We start from the raw sequence: 22,246 nt of genomic DNA, 5'->3' as shown, positions 1-22,246 counted from the left end.
GAGTTAAGTTCTTCTACGGCTTCTACTAAAAAATTCATTTCATGTAAGATGCCCGAAAAGGGTTCACCATATTTTTTTAATGCTCCGAGGCATTTACTATTAAAAATATTGAAGAGTTGGTCGAAAAACTATACAAACTCCGCGGTATTTAAAAAGGTTTGAGACTGAGATGTATTTAAGTGACCCGTTGTATACATGGCTAACATTGCGCTAGCAACTGTATTGCTAAAGACTTGGGCGGCTAAACGTGCATTCATTTTTTGAAAAGTACTGGGCTTTAAGTGTGCGGAAGTCAATTTTGGCGCACATCGAATATCACGTTGTGAATCCTGTTCATGGAAATGAACTATATCTTTCCAATCTACAGAACCCCCACGATATTGCATATGGTTTTTGAAGTTTTCAATCTCGTACTCGTTAACTTCAAAATAGGGCCTATCATCTGTAATCCCCACTACTTTAGCAAAATTAACAAAATTGGATTCTTGATCACAGACTAATTGACAGGTATGAGGACCTACTCCCTGAAGTTTCTCAATCACTTCAAAAATATACTTCCGAACCACATTTCCTTTACAAGAATTATGGACGAAACAGTATGCAACTGGTTGAGACCAGGAGTTGACTCCAATGCCTTGAGCCATTACTGTAAAAACACTGTTGGCTATCCTGGACGTGCGATTTTCATCCCCATAGTCATCCAATTCTACTATAAAATCCCTACACCTATCATATTTCAAATGAGTTTTCAATGGCATTTCATCACAACACAATGAAATGTATTTCTCCTCATTACTTAAGCCTCGGCTACGCAACTCCAGAGACTTAATGCTGCAAAATGAGCATCCAGGATTTCTTGGCCAATCTTTTATAAATTTTGAAAGAGTGGTTGTAGAAGGCCAATGAAAAAGGGGTCGCAAATATCTATAGGCCAAAGGAGATGTGAATTTTACTTCAAGGGCTATAGTCTTCATATTTTTACTATATCTGCGACCTGAAGGGCTGCGAGAAGTATTTTTTACACTATTTCTGACACATATTGCGAGATGAGGTGGTAATTTGTCACAAATCTCATCAATTTGGGGATGAATATGGTTTTGATTAATTAAATAATCTCTTTGGGCTTTTAGCTCTAATATCTCCTGTTCCTTTTCTTTAATTGATTTCATTAATAATGAAATTTGATTCATCGCATTGTCAAGTTGTTCTTGGCAATTTTGATGACTGAAGGATCCATCGCAGAAATATGATTCGGTTTGGGTCCCCTGACATCGAACCCCAAAAGGAATCACTTCTGCCCTAGCTTTTTCTATTTCCCTAAAATAATCAAAACTCTCCTCCTGAGCAGCAAAATCCTCAGGCCCCAATCGAATTACCCCGTGCGTCCGTCTGTTCGACTATTCTAAACACTAAATTATTTTTTGTAATTACATCCACTGTGGGTGCGTACAAATTACTATCGGGGACTGCCCCTTTACTTAACCTTAATTTGTTCCTTATTTGGAACGAGAAATGGCGCTGGCAGGCGAATAGCTCCTTTTTTGGCGTGTCTGTTACCCCCAAAAGTTCCATCCATTTTCCTTGCCTATGAAAATTTTCATAAATTTAACGAAAGAATATGCAAGCAAAATGGTTACAAATGGCACAAAAAATTAAAACGCATGAAAAGCATTAAATGAACGCATGAAGTGAACCAACCTTTAGAGGCATCATTTAAAACGTCGCCGAAATTTTTAATAAACTATTTATAAGTTTATTTACATACAAAAAAACTTATCTTTTAAAAACTATCATATTATCTATCACTAATTTTTAAGGTTTAACAAAATGAATTACCTTAAGTAATTAATACTATTTGTGGTATTGATAATTTAAAAGTAACACGTAGTCATATTTTGTATAACTACGCTCTTATAAGTTAATATAATATTTACTAATGAATTATATTTATAATTAAACACTAATGAAAACTAATATAGTTTTCATTACACTTAAAAAAAGTTCTTAACTAAAACTGTATTCCGTAGGACATCCCGAAAAAAAACATAACCACTTCACTTGGGTAGTTTGTATTGGTGGAAAGGCTGCCTGTAGATAATACACATGTGGCAAAAAAATGTTTTTGAATTAATAAAAAAGAGGTTTTAAATTTTTATAATGCACAGTTTTATATATGCATAAAAACTAATATGCATTAAGGGGCTATACCAGTGTGACACTTTCAAAAAATCGTTTTTTTTTCCTTTTTTTTGACAGTTTAAACGACATTTTCAAAATTGCTGACATCATAACTCAACGAGATATTGACCAATCGACTTCAAATTGAAACTGAGTATTCTATAGTACATATATTATTTACTATACAATGACCTACGATCTTTTTGATTGGTTGAAAATTGTCAATTTGCATTAAAAAAACGACAATTGTTTAGCTAAAAAAGACACTTTTTTTGGAACCTCTGAAGACAGCACATAACTTCGCTATTTTTCCATATTTTTGTAAAAAACAAAGACTTAAAATATAGCCGAAAATATACCTTACTATGTCCAAAGAACTTCGATATATTCGATTAAGTACTTTCTTTAAAAAATCACGAAATTCGCCTAATTTTCCATGGGTAACACTGGTATAGCCCCTTAAATATTTGATGAATGTACATATATAGTATATGCATATATGTACATAAAAATTCACCCAAGTATCACTAAAATACTTAACACATATTCCAAAATAAATTCATACCTTGCTAATTCTCGTTCCGATGGGAATTTATAGAAGGACTCAGCTGCCGCACATCTGCACACACAAGATTTCGGCATTCCTCTGTAAACACAAACTTATTAAAAACTTCGACGTATCTAATATATTTATACACCTTACGTTAATCTTGCTTTATTTCAGCAACAACACTTATACACAATATAATCAATATAAACTTATTAATAACACTAATATGTATTATTAAAAACTTCAACATATCTTTCTGTTTAAACTCAATTTCCAATTGATATTTTCCTAAAACGGCTAACGAATTGTCAATTTGTATACATATGTCAAACGACAAATTACCACCCAGGATTGTATGTTATTGCATGCAAAAATTTAGAAATACTTGAAGCGTGTTTAAAAATTGCACAAAAAAAACAACTTATTTAACATTAAACAACAAGTAATATCCCAATAAAATTTAACAGATATTCAAAGTAATTTAATATAATCACTTAAATAACGTAAACACTTGCATTATTTAATTAATTTTAAAGTGTTGATCATCAAAATTTAAAATTTATATGTAGCTAAAATGCTAACACAACACCCTAAGATTTTCTAGAGTTGAGTATATGTATTGTGGCGAATGAAACACCACAATTATATAAAATTACAGATTATTTATTGAAGAACACTTGTATTCTTGTTGGCGTCTGTATAATGAGTGACGCTTCTTTAAACTAAAAACTAAAAATTAGGAATTCAGTTGAAACTGAAATTCCAGGAATGTACAGAGAATGAATAACTGACAAACAGTGTTGCCATATGTGAGTGCACACAGTACTCCCCCCAAATAAAGACTTGCTGGACTTTTTGAGGTTGAGTTTCAATATCAAATCCTAACGCGGGTGCAAATGTTTCAGGTACTTTGGCGCATAGGTAGGCTGGTTGATGTACGTGGCGAATTCATTGGCTCGGTGAGAATACGACTATGTGGCGTGCTGTCGAATACTTCATCATTGGCCAAATGAGCTGGTTTTAGACGCTCGATACTTACATTTATAACCTTGCCGTTAACCTCGATGGCAAAAACACGTTCATCAAGTCTTTTGATCATTTTGTGTGGGCCTGAATATGGCTGGTCAAGTGGTCGTTTAGTTGCGTCGATCCTGAGGAATACGTGTGTGCATGTTGACAGTTCTTTGAAACTGAACGTTTTCTAACGGTAATGGTGGGTTGAAGGAACTGGTCTGATTTTCCTCATATATGAGCGAAAACCTTCAAGGAAAAATTGGGAATCTCCCGGTGGATCCCCATCTAAGAAAAATTCGCCAGGAACCCGGAGTGTTGTCCCATATAGATATTCTGCGGGTGATGCCTTTAAGTCTTCTTTGTAGCAAGTTCTCAATCCCAATAATACTGTTGGTAGAACCTGAGTCCACTGAGAGATTTGATGACACATGATGGCGGCTTTGAGCGTGCGGTGCCACCTTTCTACCAGACCGTTGGCTGCTGGGTGTTATGCCGTGGTGCGAATACGTTTGCCGCCGACTAACCGTGCTAGAGCAGTAAAAAGCGCACTTTCGAATTGAGTACTTTGATCGGTAGTGAGTAGCTTGGGGCATCCGTAGCGGGCGATCCAATGGGAGTAGAACGTGTTGGCAACCGTGCTTGCCGTTATGTCTTTAATGGGTACCGCTTCTGGCCATTTCGCAAATCGGTCGACCATAGTCATGCAGTACTTGAATCCGTGAGAGTCCGGCAAAGGTCCGACTAGGTCCAAATGGACATGATCGAATCTCTCGTCCGGGAATGTGGCGGGTGCTGCGTGTACATGGCGACCTATTTTGGAACGTTGACATGGGACACAATCTCGAGCCCATTGCGTAACATCTTTGTTCATTGATAGCCGCACGTATCTTTGAGCGATGAGTTTCACTGTCACTCTGCCGCTGGGATGTGCGAGGTTGTGTAAATTGTGATGACACCATCCGCACATTTGTTATGGGACTCCGGAGCAACTACACCAGAGATATACTTTATTCAAATAAACCAAAGAGCCGTGGTGAAGCATATGCGATTGTTTGCACGATCTACCATGATAATCAGGATCTACACTTCGAGAGCACTGTGCCCCGTCGACATGCTTCGAGACATGAAGATCAGACCACCTTTTATCAGCAAAGGAATAATCATCAACTGAGACCAGCATATCGCGTTAATGCTCAACGGCAACCAACGTATGAAGAGAGAAGGAAACATAATTCTGGTAGCTACATCCAGCGAAATGGCCAACAACAATCAAAACCTATACCAATGGAAGTGGACTTTTCACACCAATACGTGAAGCAAACGCATCAAAACTCACCAAGAAATCCGCCTCACCAACAAAACACATTTAAAAGGGAGAGAAACGTATCATCCCAAAACCTTAACCACAATAAAGTACAGCGTATCAACCAAACCGAACAAGCTGACATAGAATTTGTGAACATCTCCAACTACGAGGAAAATTTTAAATCTGGCAGTACTTTTTAGGCGAATAAACGGGAGGATGGAGTCATGTGTAGAAGTTCATGGAAGTGAGAAAAGTTCTCAGATCGCCATTCACTTGGGAGTGGCCAGAAACGATTCTTTTACACATGGCTCAAGCAGCTCACTACTTCCGATCTTTGACCAAGTATCCTCTGGGTAGCCTAAAAACATCCATTCCAAGGCGAGATAATGTGAGAAGGCGAAACATCCCCCCCTCCTGCATGGGGTTGTGCGCTGGGTTTGGGACCTGCCACGTAAAAAAACACCCCCAATGAAAAGGAAAACACAGTATCGGATGAGAGACCCTTTTGATGACGACTATGGCAAACGAAGTAAGGACTACGATTTGAGGGCATGCACCTGGAATGTCCGGACCCTTAATTGGGAAGGTGCCGCTGCCCAGCTGGTTGATGTCCTCGCAAAAATAAAGGCTGACAACACCGCCATCCAAGAAATGCGATGGACGGGAAAAGGACTGAGACGAGTAGGTTCTTGTGACATTTACTACAGTGGCCATATAAAGGAGCGCAAGTTTGGTGTAGGATTCGTGGTGAGAGAGAGACACCGTCGCCGAGTACTTTCATTCACTGCGGTGTATGAACGTCGAGCCACAATCCGCATCAAAGCGAGGTTTTTCAACATATCGCTTATTTGCGCCCACGCCCCGACCGAAGAGATGGACGATGTGACCAAAGATGTTTTTTATGAGTGCTTGGAGCGCACTTATGAAGGCTGCCCCCGCCACGATGTCAAAATCGTGCTTGGCGTCTTTAACGCCAGGGTGGGCAAAGAAGGTATCTTTGGCACTACGGTCGGTAAATACAGCCTCCACGACGAAACATCCCCAAATGGGTTGAGGCTGATTGACTTCACCGGGGCCCGAAATATGGTTATCGGTAGTACTAGATTCCAGCATAAGAAGATTCATCAAGCTACCTGGCTGTCTCCGGATCGAAAAACCAAATCGATCATGTTGTGATAGACGGAAGACACGTCTCCAGTGTTTTAGATGTGCGTACGCTCCGAGGTCCTAACATCGACTCGGATCACTATCTTGTTGCAGCTAAGATTCGCACCCGCCTCTGTGCAGCAAAAAACGCACGCCACCAAACATAAGGAAGGTTCGACGTCGAGAAGCTGCAATCACAACAGACAGCCGAACGATTTTCTACTCGGCTTGCACTCCTGCTCTCTGAGAGCACTCGTCAACAACTCGCTATAAAGGAACTGTGGGACGGCATTTCAAACTCCCTACGTACAGCTGCAACCGAAGCCATTGGTTTTCGGAAAGTGCAAAAGAACAGCTGGTACGACGAGGAGTTCCGTGTCGCAGCAGAGAGAAAACAGACTGCCTACCTCGCAACGTTACGATCGACAACTACACGTGCGGGATGGGATAGATACTGAGAGTTGAAGAGGGAAGCGAGACGCATTTGTAGACAGAAGAAGAAAGAGGCCGAAATGCGTGAGTACGAAGAGCTTGATAAGCTGGCCGACAGGGGTAATGCTCGAAAATTCTACGAAAAAATGCGGCGGCTTACGGAAGGTTTCAAGACCGGAGCGTATTCCTGTAGAACCCCCAAAGGTGATCTAGTCACTGATGCCCAGAGCATACTTAAATTATGGAGGGAACACTTCTCCAGCCTGCTGAATGGCAGTGAACGCACAACACCAGGAGAAGGAGAACCCGATTCCCCAATCGATGACGATGGAGCAGACGTTCCATTACCCGACTATGAAGAAGTTCGAATAGCAATTGCCCGCCTGAAGAACAACAAAGCGGCAGGGGCCGACGGATTGCCGGCCGATCTATTCAAACACGGCGGCGAAGAACTGATAAGGTGCATGCATCAGCTTCTTTGTAAAATATGGTCGGACGAAAGCATGCCCAACGATTGGAATTTAAGTGTGCTATGCCCAATCCATAAAAAAGGAGACCCCACAATCTGCGCCAACTACCGTGGGATTAGCCTCCTCAACATCGCATATAAGGTTCTATCGAGCGTATTGTGTGAAAGATTAAAGCCCACCGTCAACAAACTGATTGGACCTTATCAGTGTGGCTTCAGACCTGGCAAATCAACAACCGACCAGATATTCACCATGCGCCAAATCTTGGAAAAGACCCGTGAAAGGAGAATCGACACACACCACCTCTTCGTCGATTTCAAAGCTGCTTTCGACAGCACGAAAAGGAGCTGCCTTAATGCCGCGATGTCTGAATTTGCCGTTCGATACCAAACGAGGTTTCAGACAAGGGGACTCCCTATCGTGCGACTTCTTCAACCTGCTTCTGGAGAAAATAGTTCGAGGTGCAGAAGGTACCATCTTCTATAAGAGTGTACAGCTGCTGGCGTATGCCGATGATATTGATATCATCAGCCTCAACACCCGCGCCGTTAGTTCTGCTTTCTCCAGACTGGACAAGGAAGCAAAAGAAATGGGTCTGTCCGTGAACGAGGGCAAGACGAAATATCTCCTGTCATCAAACAAACAGTAGTCGCACTCGCGACTTGGCACTCACGTCACAGTTGACAGTCATAACTTTGAAGTTGTAGATAATTTCGTCTATCTTGGAACCTGCGTAAACACCACCAACAATGTCAGCCTAGAAATCCAACGCAGAATAACTCTTGCCAACAGGTGTTACTTCGGACTGAGTAGGCAATTGAGAAGCAAATTCCTCTCTCGACGAACAAAAACCAAACTCTATAAGTCACTCATAATTCCCGTCCTGCTATATTGTGCAGAGGCTTGGACGATGTCAACAACGGATGAGTCGACGTTGCGAGTTTTCGAGAGAAAAATTCTGCGAAAGATTTATGGTCCTTTGCGCGTTAGCCACGGCGAATACCTCATTCGATGGAACGATGAGCTGTAGGAGATATACGACGACATCGACATAGTTCAGCGAATTAAAAGACAGCGACTACGCTGTTGTCCGGATGGACGAAAACACTCCAGCTCTGAAAGTATTGGACGCAGTACTCGCCGGGGGAAGCAGAGGAAGAGGAAGACCTCCACGCCGTTGGAAGAACCAAGTGGAGAAGGACTTGGCGCCACGTAGCGAAAAGAAGAAACGACTGGCGCGCTGTTGTTAACTCGGCTATAATCGCGTAAGCGGTGTCCACGCCAATTAAGAAGAAGAAGAAGAAAACGGGTTGCCATGCATCCAGACGAAATGCGGACTAACAGGCACACCCGTCACTTTATTAGTGGACACTGGATCCACAAATAACTACATTAGTAAGAACTGTTACATATGTAAGTCAGTATCAATAAAACCATTTAGTACAAAAACTCTACATGGCTATTCGGTTATACATTCAAAAAAAGTGATCACAATGTACGGGCATCACTTAGTATTCTTTGAAATAAGCGAATTAAAAGTATTCGACATAATCTTAAGTGAACAAGGTCTCAGATTAATTAAGGGAAAGATTAACCTCTTTGATTATAGTTTAAAGTACCAGAAGAAAGTAGCAGGAAAAAAGGAACCTTTCATTAATTATACTGTAGATAATGCCAAGTATGAGGAGGAAATTAAGGAAATAATGAAAGCAAATGAAAATATTAGTGACACCCTACCCTTCACAACTACTATTCAAGCTACAATTAGGACGCAAACAGAAGATCCTATTTGGACACAGCAATACCCTTACCCCGTGGCAGACCATGACTTCGTCAATAAAGAAATAGAGAGGCTTTTTGAAAATGGAATAATTCAGCCGAGTAAAAGTCCATACAATTCCCCTATTTGGACTGTTCCAAAGAAAGGATTAAACGAAAATGATAGACCTAAACGGAGAATGGTGGTCGACTACCAAAAACTTAACGCGTATACTATAAACGACCGCTACCCTATACCTGATATTAAGATGACAGTTCAAAATTTAGGTAAAGCTAAAGTTTTCTCGACCATCGATTTAGAATCAGGATTCCATCAAATTTTAATAAAGGAATCCGATCGCGAAAAAACCGCATTTGCAGTGAATGGCGCAAAGTATGAGTTTGTTAGGATGCCGTTTGGACTTAAAAACGCACCCTCAATCTTTCAACGATGCATAGACGACATTTTGCGGCAATATATTGGTACATTTGCTTACGTTTATATAGACGATGTTTTAATATTTTCTTTTACGCCTGAAGAACACATAGAACATATTCGAACTATAGTCAATGCACTGCATGATGCTAATATGAAAATTTCGGACGAAAAGTCGCATTTTTTCCAACTACAGGTTGGAGGTTGAGTACCTTGCTCACATAATTAAACATAACAGAGTAACGATTGATCCAAGAAAATTCAAGCTATAAAAGAGTATCCAATGCCAAAAACCTTAAAAGAACTCAGATCATTTTTAGGTTTGGCTTGCTACTATAGGAAATTTGTAAAAAACTTCGCACAAATTACTAAACCACTAACCTACGAGGTGATTCAGAACTGATTTAAAAAAATCAAAGTGCGCGAGTAGAAGTAAAGCTCGATGAAGCGGCAATTACTGCCATAGAAAAAATAAAAGATGCTCTGCAAGAACAGGTAGAACTTTATCAGCCTGACTTTACCAAACCATGTGAACTAACTACCGATGCCAGTAACCAAGCAATTGGAGCAGTTTTCTCTCAATTTCGCCAACCTATTGCTTTTATTTCTCGAACGTTAACCGACACTGAAAAAATTACAGCACAAATGAAAAAGAACTTCTTGCAATCGTGTGGGCGCTACAGAAGCTCCGCAATTTTTTATACGGCATCACTGATTTAACCATTTATACTGACCACCAATCACTCATTCATTCTATTTCGGAAAAAACCCGAATACCACATTAAAAAGGTGGAAGAAATTTATTGAGAAATTTAGTCCCAAACTTGTCTACAAACCTGGTCACCAAAATGTAATAGCTGACGCACTCTCCTGTCAACAAATCAACAATACAACAGATTGTTCTCAACATTCAGCACAGAGCTCTCCAACTGACGAAATAAAGAGGGTGAAAAAACCTTTGAACTCATTCAAAAATCAAATAATATCTATTCTAGATCCCACAAACGAGGCAATTGACTCCAAAACTTTCCAGGTAGGACGCGTCACACATTTGATTACAAAAATAAGCAAGATTTTTTAACAAAACTACAACAAGTAGCTAAACCCAATGTAACTAACGCACTAAGAATACATGAAGAGCTAATATTCCACTTTAAGGATGATATTCTTTCCCACTTTCCCAATTGTACCTTTGTAATAGCACCAAACTTGCTAATTAACATTACTAACCAAAACGAACAATTAGAGTTAGCAGAAAAAACACACAGACTTGCACACCGAAATTGTAAAAACAATGTGCAAGAAATATTGCTTAACTACTTTTGGCCTAACATCAGAGAAATGTGCAAGAAAGAAGCGATAGACTCCCTGCAAAAAGTGAGCCCAGTCTTAGACTGTATAAAACACAGTCTTTCGTTGACTTACTACCGGACCAAGTCTAGACCAATCTCATGTAAAATCATAGGACCAATTTACACGGAGCATGTCCTAGTCTTGGTCTACCATTCTACCATTTATGCTGTCGACAGTCCAGACCAAAGATAGACGGTTTGGTCTATGCATAATACAGTCAGATGCTATGTAGACCAAGTAGACTGTACAAATAGTGCCTATTCTGGTCTATATATATTGCAGACCAAAGTAGATATAATACCTATCCGATTGGTCTATGCATTTGACTGTCTTATGCATAGACCAATCGGACTGCATAATACCTATCTACTTTGGTCTGCAATATATATTTTTCTAAAAATGAAAATTGCTGGTTTTTTATTTTGGTTTTTTTATATTTTTGATTAAAATCTGTTTTTATTAATTATATTAGTTATTTCCGATTTTTAGTTTATTAACTGTGGTCAATCTATACAGCCTATTTTTTAACAATGTGGAGGCATTTCGATAGTTGTTTATCGGGCTTTTCTGACGTCGCCGACAATCCACCTGTTATTAAAAATAAAAGAAATTGAAGAATATATTTAAACAAAATTTATTTTATATACGTACTTATAATCGCATCATACAACGAAGCATATTTTTTGAGGCAAATCTTGCCATGGACGCCGCCTACATTGACTTCGTTGCACATAGATCTGGAGATAATTTCCTCAAAGTGCTTTTCAGGATCCCCCTTTAATAATTGTTTTATTGCGTTATTCTGAAATGTTCATTCAAAATTATTAGTGGAATTTACAATAATTCAATCATTAAACTTACATACTCATTGATGTTCACCTGTGATGTTTAATCATTTTTAAAATTATTTGCATCAAAATTTTATTTAAAAAAATACCTAGCATTTTGCCAAATTTGGTGTTCAAATCGTCAATTTTAGCCTCCAAAGATTTGCACCTTACACAAGTTTTGTTATTGCTATTGCTGTTGGGGAGTTGGTATTATTATTGGTTTTGAGATAGTTGTTGTTATTGCTGCTGCCGCTATAGTTGTTTTCGGAATGAATTTGCGAATCATCTATAGAATTATTTTAAAAATTATTAATCCGTTATGAAAAGTTAGAAACAAAATATACTCACAAAATATTATTTCATTCTCTTTGAAGTCAAATTGTCTTATCTGATTTGGTTGTTGCTGAGTCATTTTCATATAAATATTTGGTTTTTTTTATATTATATTTTTTATATCATATTTTTTTTATATTCGTTTTGGTTTTTGTTATCTATTAAAAAGTGCAGCTATTTAATAAAGGCAATAGTAGAAAATTTTGTGAAGAAGGAAGCAACATCAATTTATATGCTACATCATCTGCTTTAAATTCTTCAATTTCTTCAGATAATGAATCCGAAAGTGCTATTCCTAGAGCTAATGAAGTGAATGGAGCTAACGGATGGACATTTTTAAACCGGATTGCTTCCAATATTATTTCTCCTGCATTTCACTTTTTAATTTTTTAATTGAAATGCGTATATCTGGCAAAATAACGCCGAAATTATCTGGTGCCTTTGAACTTAAATAAAAATGTTTCATCCTATAACTTGTAATTAAATTATTTTTTTCTTTAATTTCTATTTTGCTTTCATTGAAAAAAAATTCCGAAATTTCATTTATATTTGCCAATTGTTGAAGAATTTATGTCGGCTTCCTGACATTTTTTTAAATTAATTGCAAATGATTTTCAAAATCATATGCTGAAAATGTGTAAAGACAACCGAATTCTTCAACACAGTCGCAAATATGGAGTAAACCATGGACGTTGTACGATTCAGACTCCCGGCCAAATATAACTGCAAAATTGTCAATAAACAATTGTAACATAGCTCTGGCTGTACTCAAATTTCGTAAATAATTAGATGCACAAGAAAGAAGTCTACACGCGCAATGAAGAAGCAGAAATTCATAATAAAAATCTTCGTACACGTGGTCTTTTAACAATAAGATTCCAGTGTAAAGCAGAAATTGTCGAAACTCTATTGCTTTCCAATGGTGAATTTCTTTGAAACTCCTTGGCAATCTAACAAACTCTTTTGGAATATATTTCCTTATCAACTCAAATTGGAATGACATTTGTTCTTGGCTACTTTTGCTCATTTTGTACTTTGATTTTTTTTTCAATAAGGCAATCAACATTTTCTTGGTAACACCCATGTCAATCAAATGCATTGGATCCAATGGCACTTTACTGATCATATTTAAATTTATTTTTTCCAAAGGTGATTTTGAAGAAATAAACTTATTCAAATGATGATCTTTATATTTTCTTGCAGCAAAATCAGCATTTGTAATTTGAGTGGAATACGCAAATTTTTTTTTATGTTTTGGCTATTTGTGTACATTTGGAGCAGCCATGAGCTGATGAATGATGAGCAATACCACAAACAAAAGATTTTGCTGGTGCATCACATATCACAACTCGTACATTCAGTGGAATAAATTTGCCATTGATGGCAACTCCATTATTTAATAAAATTTCCAATTCTGCAACAAAACTCTCCAAATGTACACAAATATCATCAGGTTTAGTTTTTCCTTCGTAGATTGCAACAGGAAATACAACAGATTTATTACAGCTAACCACTTTCACTAAAATTGGCCATAATTGTTTTTGTGAAGATTTGAATAGAGGTAATCTGTCAATATTTATGTCCACTATGATTTGAAGTAAACTCGAAATTCCTTCAATTTTTTGTATTTGGTTTTGTAAACCAAAATATATTAAATCACCAGGAGATACATCTTTTGTTGATATTTTTTCCAAGTTTACTTGCATCAAAGTAGACGGACTTAACGAAACATCTAATCCACTTTCATTTAAAATTTTCAAAAGTGCAAGCACATTTTTATAAGATAACCTTGCATCTAATTGCCATTTCCTAATTTTTTCAAGGAATGTTCTTGCTTTCGGAATTTCGTCATGAATTTCACAATTAAAACTGTCTTCAATTGTGTTTTCAAGAATGGCGTCATGACGCTCTTCTACCGCGTCATTTGGATTTTCGCTACCACTTAAAACATATTCAACACTTCCTTTTCACTAATCTGCTCATGTGTCTTTTAGAATAACTAATTTTTTATTGATTATTTTAATTTAATTATATAAATTATAGCAATTACACTTACATTTTTATAAATTTTTGTTCAACACTCACAATTCAAAACGACACGTGTTCACTTGCAGCCTTTTTTCTTTTTTGTGCTCATTAACATAACAAGTGAATAGACAAGTATTTAGTCGTCATTCGGCAATGCAAAACTACATGCCACCATCTAGTCACATTGGTCTAGATAAAAAGTAGATTTTTCTATCTATCTTTATACCACTGATTTTGTGTTATAGGAGCAACGCTTTTTGCAGGGATATCTCCGAAAATTTCATACTAAAGCAAACTGTCATGAACATATTGAAGAAATACTTACACAAGTGTATCCAAATGCAAAACATCTAATGACTGATAACGAAAATGTATTTATCAGCAACATAGCAAAGGCCGTTTATACTCGACTACATATACAACATACTGCCACACCATTAAATCACTCGGCAACTAACGCTCAAGTAGAACGGTTGCACAGTACGTTGATTGAAATCAGTACGAGTTTAGCTAGTGAAAATAATACGACTCCAGGTGAAGAACTTTTTAACGCCATCCGACAATATAATTCTACAATTCACTCGTCTACAGGACTCAAACCTGAAGTAATTTTCTTTAATCGCGAAAAGTATCCCGAGATTAAAGAAATCCTTCAGAACATTCAGGAGAAGCTATTGCTTTACCACAACAAAGGACGAAGAAACATCCCGTATAAACCAGGAGATATCATATATTCCAAAACAGATCGTAGGAATAAAATTGCTAAACGATATAATAAGCACAAAGTTAAGGAAGATCGCGGGGACACGATCCTTACAACGAGAGGGAAAATTATTCATAAAGACAGCATCCGCAAACAAGCCACACAATGCGATTCGAGACGGTATTAATTAATCTATTTTTATTATTTGTTGTATCCCATTCTGATCTAATCACAGATCTTAAATTCAAGAAGTATGTTTTAACAGAGACCGATCCAGTCTACCTATTTGAAAATACGTCTTATCTGTACCACGTAGCAAACTTGTCAATTATCCTAGGTCCATACGAGAATATCATGAAATCCAAATACGTTGCAGAAAAAAACAAAGAAGAAATAATTCTTATTAATAAAATAGAGGCACTTAAGACACAGCTTATACCTTCTAATCGTAGACTCAAACGCTTAGGTTCTATTCTCAAGTTTGTCACCGGTACTCCTGACCATGACGACCGTATAGAGATCAAGACAGGACTCAATCAGTTGATAGAAAACAATAATCAACAACGGAAGATTAACAGTCAATTTGAAAAAATACTAGAAACACTAGACCCAAAGTCAATTACTGAAGAACTAATTATTACAGAAGTTTACAAGGAATTAGAAAAAATCACGAATACCATTAATTTTGCTAAAACAGGAAACTTTTATTCTGGTACTCTAAACCTCAAAGACATTCAAGAAATTGCCTCCATAGAAGATTTTAACATACCCATAATTAATATTTTAGAATATTCTGATATTCATATATGCATGTACAAAGATGCTATAATTACAATATACAAATATCCTGTAATAAATAACCGCTGTAAATTATATAACTTAATACCTTTAGCATACAAACACGGTAAAGTCCGATTGGACTCTCAAGTTGCAAGATGTGAAGCGAATTTCAAAAGAACTTCCAAATGTAAAAATTATCTGGGATTAAATATTTGTAAACAGGAGTCTTCCGACAACTGTACCATCCCATTGCTTGAAAATAATAAGGCAAAAAGTAATGTTATTCAAGAAAATAATAGACCACTTATAGTGTTAAATCACGGAAACATAATTATTGATGGAGAACATCTGTGGAACGGACAACGTGTTAACGGTCCAAACCTATTACAATTTAATCACAGTACTAATTTAGATAATAAGGTATATTTCAATCACGATCAGGAAATTAAAGATGTGATTCATGCCCACCAAGATGAACAATTAGAAGTTCTAAAAATATTCACCTCCAATTCAGATTATACATTTTCAAATATTCAAAAAATGTATAAATACATGATTCCTATTGAAGAACAACCAGAAAAGTTCATATTGTACCTAATACTTATTTTAATACCTTTAGCTTTATTAATCTATGCTGCAGTAAAATTATGCGAATGCTATCGAGTACATTTAGAAGATAAAAAGGAACGATTATTCCGCCAGACATACGAGATCGAACTTCGTCGACTCCAAGCCCAGCAACTTGAAATAGGAATAGTTCTTTCGTTGAGTCTACGGTAGTCTCCGCATGGTCTCCAGTCTCCATTTTTCTTCTTGGCCATGTGTAAGGGACTAGCCCAGGGGCTATTTGACGGTCTGGCATGATCCAAATCGATTAGGAGCTCAAACTCCTTTTTGGCTACTTTGAGGCGTTCAGGACATAGCGGTCGAACATTTTGCATGCACGGTGGTCCGGTGGTAGGGATGAAATGTTTGACGGAGTGTTTGATGGCTGTGCGGTTCGAGGGGTTACCCCCCAAAATCTTTGAGGATAGCCGTAAATTTGTTGCTTTCGGTTAGGGCCGTGACCGCTGTAATGGAGGCGGTTGCATAATGGCCTACACTGTGCGAGTTTGAATTAGGATCTACCAAGCGACCACGTTTGAGGTCCACAATTATTCCAAATTTATGGATGAGATCTGCACCGATGATTGGATACGGTACGTTAGCTATACAGAATATCCAATGGATCGGATACCGTAGCCCTATGTTGAGGGTGAGTGCCTTATCCCCGTAGATTTCGATTTCGCTACCGTTTGCAGCTTGCAGTCGAAAAGGTGTTGGCATTTTCTTGTTTTTACGAGAAAGTGGAGTTACCGAAATACCCGCGCCAGTGTCGACGAGGAATTTCGTACCCGATATGCGGTCATAAACGAATAGTCGGCGATGTGTTATGTTGCCACCAGCATACGCCATGTCTACTGGGGGTCGTTTGTGTTTCCCTAAAACGTGCAGGGCCGTGTGCACTTTTTGGCACGTTGACCAAGTTTTCGATGATAATAACATGGTGAGCTTGTAGCATTGTCGTCGCATTGTCGCATTGTCGATTGCTTTCGTTGAATGATGCTTTGTCGAGCCTCTGAGCCAGCTTTTCGACTTGCCGTGCCAATTCGTCAAGTTGTTTTTCTATGTCACTACCAACAGCGAACTTGTGGGCCGCAGCCATTATACCGGGATCTTCATTTCCGCGCTGAACTTCCATGAGGCGATCTGCTGTTCGCGCGAGAATAGTGTTGTTTTCTTCATCAGTGGCAGCAAGTGTTAGTTGTATTTGTAAAGGAAGACGGTCAAACCAAATGGTGCGCACAAATGCTGCGTCTAAATGATTTCCTCCCAGGCGGTGGATTTCTGCCAGCAGTTCAGATGGACCTCGATCACGTAGTTTGACGCCGGATAGCAACATTTTGAATCGGCGTTCCTGAGGAATGGCATAATGATTAAGCAGTGCTTCCTTAAGTATGATATACTTATCTGTTTCAGGCGGATTAGAAATAATGTTTTCAACCACGATGAGTGTTTCTTGATCTAGGCGAGCTAATACTGAATAATATTTCGTTGCGGCCGTTGTTATTTTTTGAGCTGGAAAACCACAATTGAACCTGCTGGTTCCAAAACGGCAGTAGTTCGATTCGTTCAAATCGGTCGACGTGCATAGCTTGTAGTGGTGGGAGCTGGGAAGGTGTGTTTGTTTCAAAAAATTCGCCGGTGTGGTTCTCGTCTTGCGAATCTGGGCCCCATCGCCCGATTTCGTTGCACAATTTTGTTGTTGGTCCATTTAAAGTGTGCTGTTTAATTGTAGGGGGCCACCAATTATGTGGCGAATGAAACACCACAATTATATAAAATTACAGATTATTCATTGAAGAACACTTGTATTCTTGTTGGCGTCTGTTTAATGAGTGGCGCTTCTTAAAACTAAAAACTAAGAATTAGGAATTCAGTTGAAACTGAAATTCCAGGAATGTACAGAGAAGGAATAACTGACAAACAGTGTTGCCATATGTGAGTGCCCACAGTATGTAAACAAAGAAAAGGTTTATTACTGTATATACTGAGAGCAATACTGATATTGTACACAAATTAAAGCGGAAGGCTTTAGAGTTTCGCAATAATATTGGTTTTTATTTACCTTTGCATGGTGGAAAATTGTAATCGCTGTTAGGAAAAAAATTATATAAGTTATACTTGTATCTAAAAACAATTTTATTTAATAAGAAAACAGCACATTTTAAAACTTCACAACAGTTTATGGTTGTTCCTATTTTGTTCACACCACTGTACATGCGATAGAACAGTAATGGTGGTGATGCCAGTTGTAAGAATTCATTTTAGCTACAATTGGGAAAACTTTTCTCAAGTTGTCGGCTTTTATACGTACATGCAAGGCAGTTTTATATATCTGCATATATAAAAAAAAAGATTATGGTCACAAGTATATATATTTTGTTTAAACATATTGCAGTTCCATTTAATGAAAATGCTTATATAAATATATATTAAACTAGCTGTTACCCTGTGCTTTTCGCTACACTTAAATCGATTAAAACTCTTAAGGGTTTTTACTTTGTGTTTTATTTATTGTTGTAAAACTGTTACTTATTTATAAAACATTTATAAAACATATTGGTATACAACATTTTTGGTTTTTCCACCTGGCGCGTAAATGAATAAGTACCTTGGTGTTCCCACTCTCGAGCATGCGACGAACAATTGGCCGTGGGAGAAGCACGGTTCTTCCAAATTGACGCCGCACACTTGAAACGTTTGCCCTTGCGATTTGTTGATGGTCATCGCAAAGGCAAGACGTACTGGGAACTGCAAGCGCTTAAATTCAAACGGCATATCATAGCAGAGTTATACATTTGTAATGTATATAGCAAGTCTGCGTCCGATGCTCGATTATGCGCCAAAATTAATAAGTCCTCGGTCATGCAGTCTTTGTACTTATTCCACAGTTATTGCGGATTTGACGGAAGGCATGTAGATATTATTATGGCGAATAGTAGTAGTATTATGGCGAATAGTGGCGTCATGAAGTGCGGTGTCCCAATGCATATCATCTTCTAACAAATGCAATCGCTGACATGCTTCACGATACGTCGCACACAACTGACAGTCAACAGTTTTCAAATCATCAAATGATCTTGGTCCGCAGCGTTGTTCGGATGGATGGTGTAAATGTGTCTTATGGCATCGGTTTTACGGAGATTTGGATAACCGTCAACACGCTCTCCTTGCTTTCGTCGTTGAAATGTTTTCGATGATGGATTCCAAGTGAAATATTGTGGTATTTCGGAATATAGCAATGTTCTTGCAAATTCATCGTTTTCACACAACTCGAAAAAGGTAGTTAGTGTTGTCCCCGGTGGCTGTGCTAGAGTATGCATATTTGAAATACATAAATAAAAATATGCATATTTGAAGTATATAAATAAAAATGGAAAATTAACCTAAAACTACATCTTAAACTATGTATTTTACCCACACACGCATATGCAATAAGACCCACCAACAGTGTATTTGCGAACCGTATGGAAGCACTTACGAAACAATAACAATACTCACTTGCTTTGTGTGTGTTGCACGGTCAGCAGAAAAACACAAAATCGGTTCGAATAAATCTAGCAAATCGATGGAATTAAATCTGGAAAAAACACACAATGTTGAAATACGTTTTTTTACACACACCGCGCATTTTCGCGACACTCGACACTCGAACCGCATGGCGTCACATATGAAACAACAACAGTACTCACTTGCTTTGTGTTGTACGCAGAATGTTAATCACGTTGAAACCTGAGAAAAATACACACAATGTTGAAACATTTTTTTTGATACACTCAGTGCATTCGGCACACTTACGTTCTGTATGTCTTGTTAGCTTGACGGTCATCCATAGAAAGAACGAATGACAGGCAAAAACGATCAACATACGATGTCAATGTTTTTTATTAATTGTAAACATCCGCCAGTTGTTTCTTTTTTTGTTTTTTTTTTTTTTTTTTGCAAAACGTGCAATGATACACACATTAAATTTCTTATGTGCACCCTCCAAACAGACCCCAATCACCCCTGAAAATTTCATTGAAATCGGGCAAGCCGTCTAGGAGGAGTATGCGAACAGGAAGTTTTGCCACTTAATTTTATATATATAGATATATCTTAATATATAAAAATCACGTGTCACGTTGTTTGTTTTCGATGGACTCCTAAACTACTGAACCGATTTTAATGAAATTTTTAACACTGTGTGCAGTTTGGTCCAACTTGAAAGATAGGATAGTTTATAACTCTCCTTATAGTCGCGTTATTTATTTATTGCAAATTATTTGTTTATTATTAGCAAAGAGCTATCCACCAGTTGGTGGCACTATCAGCGGTGTTGAGTAAGTGCGGTATGTTACAGTAGATGGCGCTACATTTCTTTCTAAATTTTCGTGGTGTTAGGCTGTCATAACAAAAGCTGCCACTTGCTAAAAACATTAAATGAAAATGCGTTGTTTGAAGTTTATATTATTTGTGGTAAAGTTATACGAATCTATGACTTCCAATATTCTAAATTTAAGATAAAATCACATACAATTCGTGAAATAAATAAAGTTATGTACATATGTATGGTCAGACAAATAAGCAATGCTGCCACTCTTTTCCAGTAAATCTTCCTCGAATTTGGGAGATTTCAGAGGAATTTAAGAAATCGCAGAGTGATTGATTTCTGCATGTATTTCCTAAATGCAAAAAAAAATTTCATTTAGTTGCATTTAGGTATAGAATTTTGTATGGCTAATGCCCGGTTTCACAGTTCATACTTAAGTTGTGCCTAAATAAAGTCTTAGCTAAGTATTGTTGCAAACTGAGTAGTCGTTTGCGTTTCACAGTCAATGCTTAATTTTTATAAAATTTTATTATGATATATGGCAACGTTATGGGCAACATATGTTTTACAAATGTCATTCATAAAAATATGTTTGAAATATTTAAATTATAACAGACAATACATAAATTTGCGAGGAAAATTATATCAAAAATTGATGAAAACAACAAAAGAACCCCAAATTTCATCACTAGCGAGTCGGAGCACCTATGGGAACTGAAGGAAAAGTATAAGCTGTTATTGAGTGCAAACGAACGGACACTTGCCCTACGCTACGAAAGATGTCGCTGAAAATTCAAAGCAAATTCAAAACAAAAATCAGCTGTTATTTAAGCATTGCTTAAGCCTCCCATTTTCAGTGCTTATGCCACCACATATTCTTCGGTTGAAGATTGGTTCAATTATTATTCTTCTGCGTAATTTGAATCCCCCTCGGTTATGCAATATATATGGGAATATTCTTGAAGCAACCATTTTGACTGGAAAGTTTAAAGGAGAAGTGGTCCTGTTGCCCCGTATTCCAATGATACCGTCAGAATCTACGATACCATTCAGAAGACTACAGTTTCCTATTCGTTTAGCTTTTGCCATGTCCATTAATAAGTCTCGAACCCAAACAATGTCCATTTGTGGGTTAGATTTGGATAATCCATGTTTTTCCCATGGGCAATTACATATATGTTGCATGCTCACGTGTGGGAAAACCATCAAATCTATTTGTGTTAGCTCGAGACAGGTTAACCAAAAATATTGTGCACCAATTAGTGCTAAGTTAAATTAAAATGTTTATAATTCAAAAAAATAAATACTACTATTAAAAATTAAGAATTATCTATCCTAAGATTATAAAATTAAATGTTACATGTTATCAACTAACAATTTTGTAATTAACTTATTTGTTAAAAACTTGAATATAAAATCAAAAATGAACTATTTTATGAAAATTTGTGCTTATTATCAACTCTACGAAAATTTTCATCAATAATTTTAAAAATTTTGACTTCAAGTTCAAATCTCAATCCCGTGGATTTTTATACCAGATCTATACTAAGGTTTCCGTCTTTATTCATAAATAATAATTTCACTGTAGTGAATAGTTTACTACAACACAGCAAATCTAAAAGTGAGGAAATGTTCATTCTGACTATTCCAATGATTCAAACCGATTTATCGTTTAAGTTCAAAATTTTACAGTTTCATATACATACATAGGTATGTATGTGGCATGTTAGCGTGTTGGAGAGCCATCTTCTTTATTTGTTTACACGCTACACAACAAAACAAAGAACGAACTTCGCCAAAAATATTTAAATTGATCAGAGACGTTATTCCCTGAATATATTAACATTCCATACAAATAAATGGCCTTGAACAGAGTTCAAAAAGCGTTTTAACTATTTCAAATAAAAATTGGGCGGGGCGAAGTTCGCCGGGTCAGCTAGTATATATGTAAATAAATATATATATATATATATATATATAAATATATATATATATATATATATATATAAATACA

General features: G+C 37.2%; 1 protein-coding gene and 2 long non-coding RNA genes across 8 annotated transcripts; all 3 read right to left on the bottom strand.

Moving 5' to 3' along the window:
• Positions 1–1,965: 1,965 nt before the first annotated feature.
• On the bottom strand, positions 1,966–14,237 carry LOC126765447 (uncharacterized). Its single transcript, XR_007668404.1, has 3 exons — positions 14,160–14,237; positions 2,744–2,824; positions 1,966–2,088 (listed from the first exon to the last, which is right to left on the bottom strand). It is a non-coding gene; the product is annotated as an uncharacterized LOC126765447 (long non-coding RNA).
• Positions 11,045–14,122, bottom strand: LOC126765407 (uncharacterized). 5 transcript variants are annotated; one of them, XR_007668346.1, is made up of 6 exons: positions 13,863–14,122; positions 11,822–12,612; positions 11,581–11,759; positions 11,505–11,522; positions 11,295–11,445; positions 11,045–11,231 (listed from the first exon to the last, which is right to left on the bottom strand). It is a non-coding gene; the product is annotated as an uncharacterized LOC126765407 (long non-coding RNA). The 5 variants fall into 5 exon arrangements; XR_007668345.1 differs by having other exon boundaries at positions 11,049–11,231; positions 11,822–11,980; positions 13,863–14,106; XR_007668344.1 differs by having other exon boundaries at positions 11,049–11,231; positions 11,822–11,964; positions 13,863–14,105.
• A 3,846-nt stretch (positions 14,238–18,083) lies between the features above and the next one.
• On the bottom strand, positions 18,084–20,227 carry LOC126765390 (uncharacterized). 2 transcript variants are annotated; one of them, XM_050483120.1, is made up of 4 exons: positions 19,719–20,227; positions 19,613–19,652; positions 19,422–19,500; positions 18,084–18,255 (listed from the first exon to the last, which is right to left on the bottom strand). In XM_050483120.1, the coding sequence occupies exons 1-4, from the start codon at positions 19,786–19,788 to the stop codon at positions 18,124–18,126; spliced, it is 321 nt and encodes a 106-aa protein (XP_050339077.1). In that variant the 5' UTR covers positions 19,789–20,227; the 3' UTR covers positions 18,084–18,123. The 2 variants fall into 2 exon arrangements, 1 of the variants encoding a protein (XP_050339077.1); XR_007668339.1 differs by lacking the exon at positions 18,084–18,255 and adding an exon at positions 18,381–19,230.
• Positions 20,228–22,246: the final 2,019 nt, after the last annotated feature.

This window comes from Bactrocera neohumeralis, unplaced genomic scaffold (genome assembly GCF_024586455.1).
Source record: "Bactrocera neohumeralis isolate Rockhampton unplaced genomic scaffold, APGP_CSIRO_Bneo_wtdbg2-racon-allhic-juicebox.fasta_v2 cluster10, whole genome shotgun sequence".
Classification (NCBI taxonomy): domain Eukaryota; kingdom Metazoa; phylum Arthropoda; class Insecta; order Diptera; family Tephritidae; genus Bactrocera; species Bactrocera neohumeralis.
Note: the sequence above shows the minus strand (reverse complement) of the source record. Positions and strands in the feature narration are given on the sequence as shown.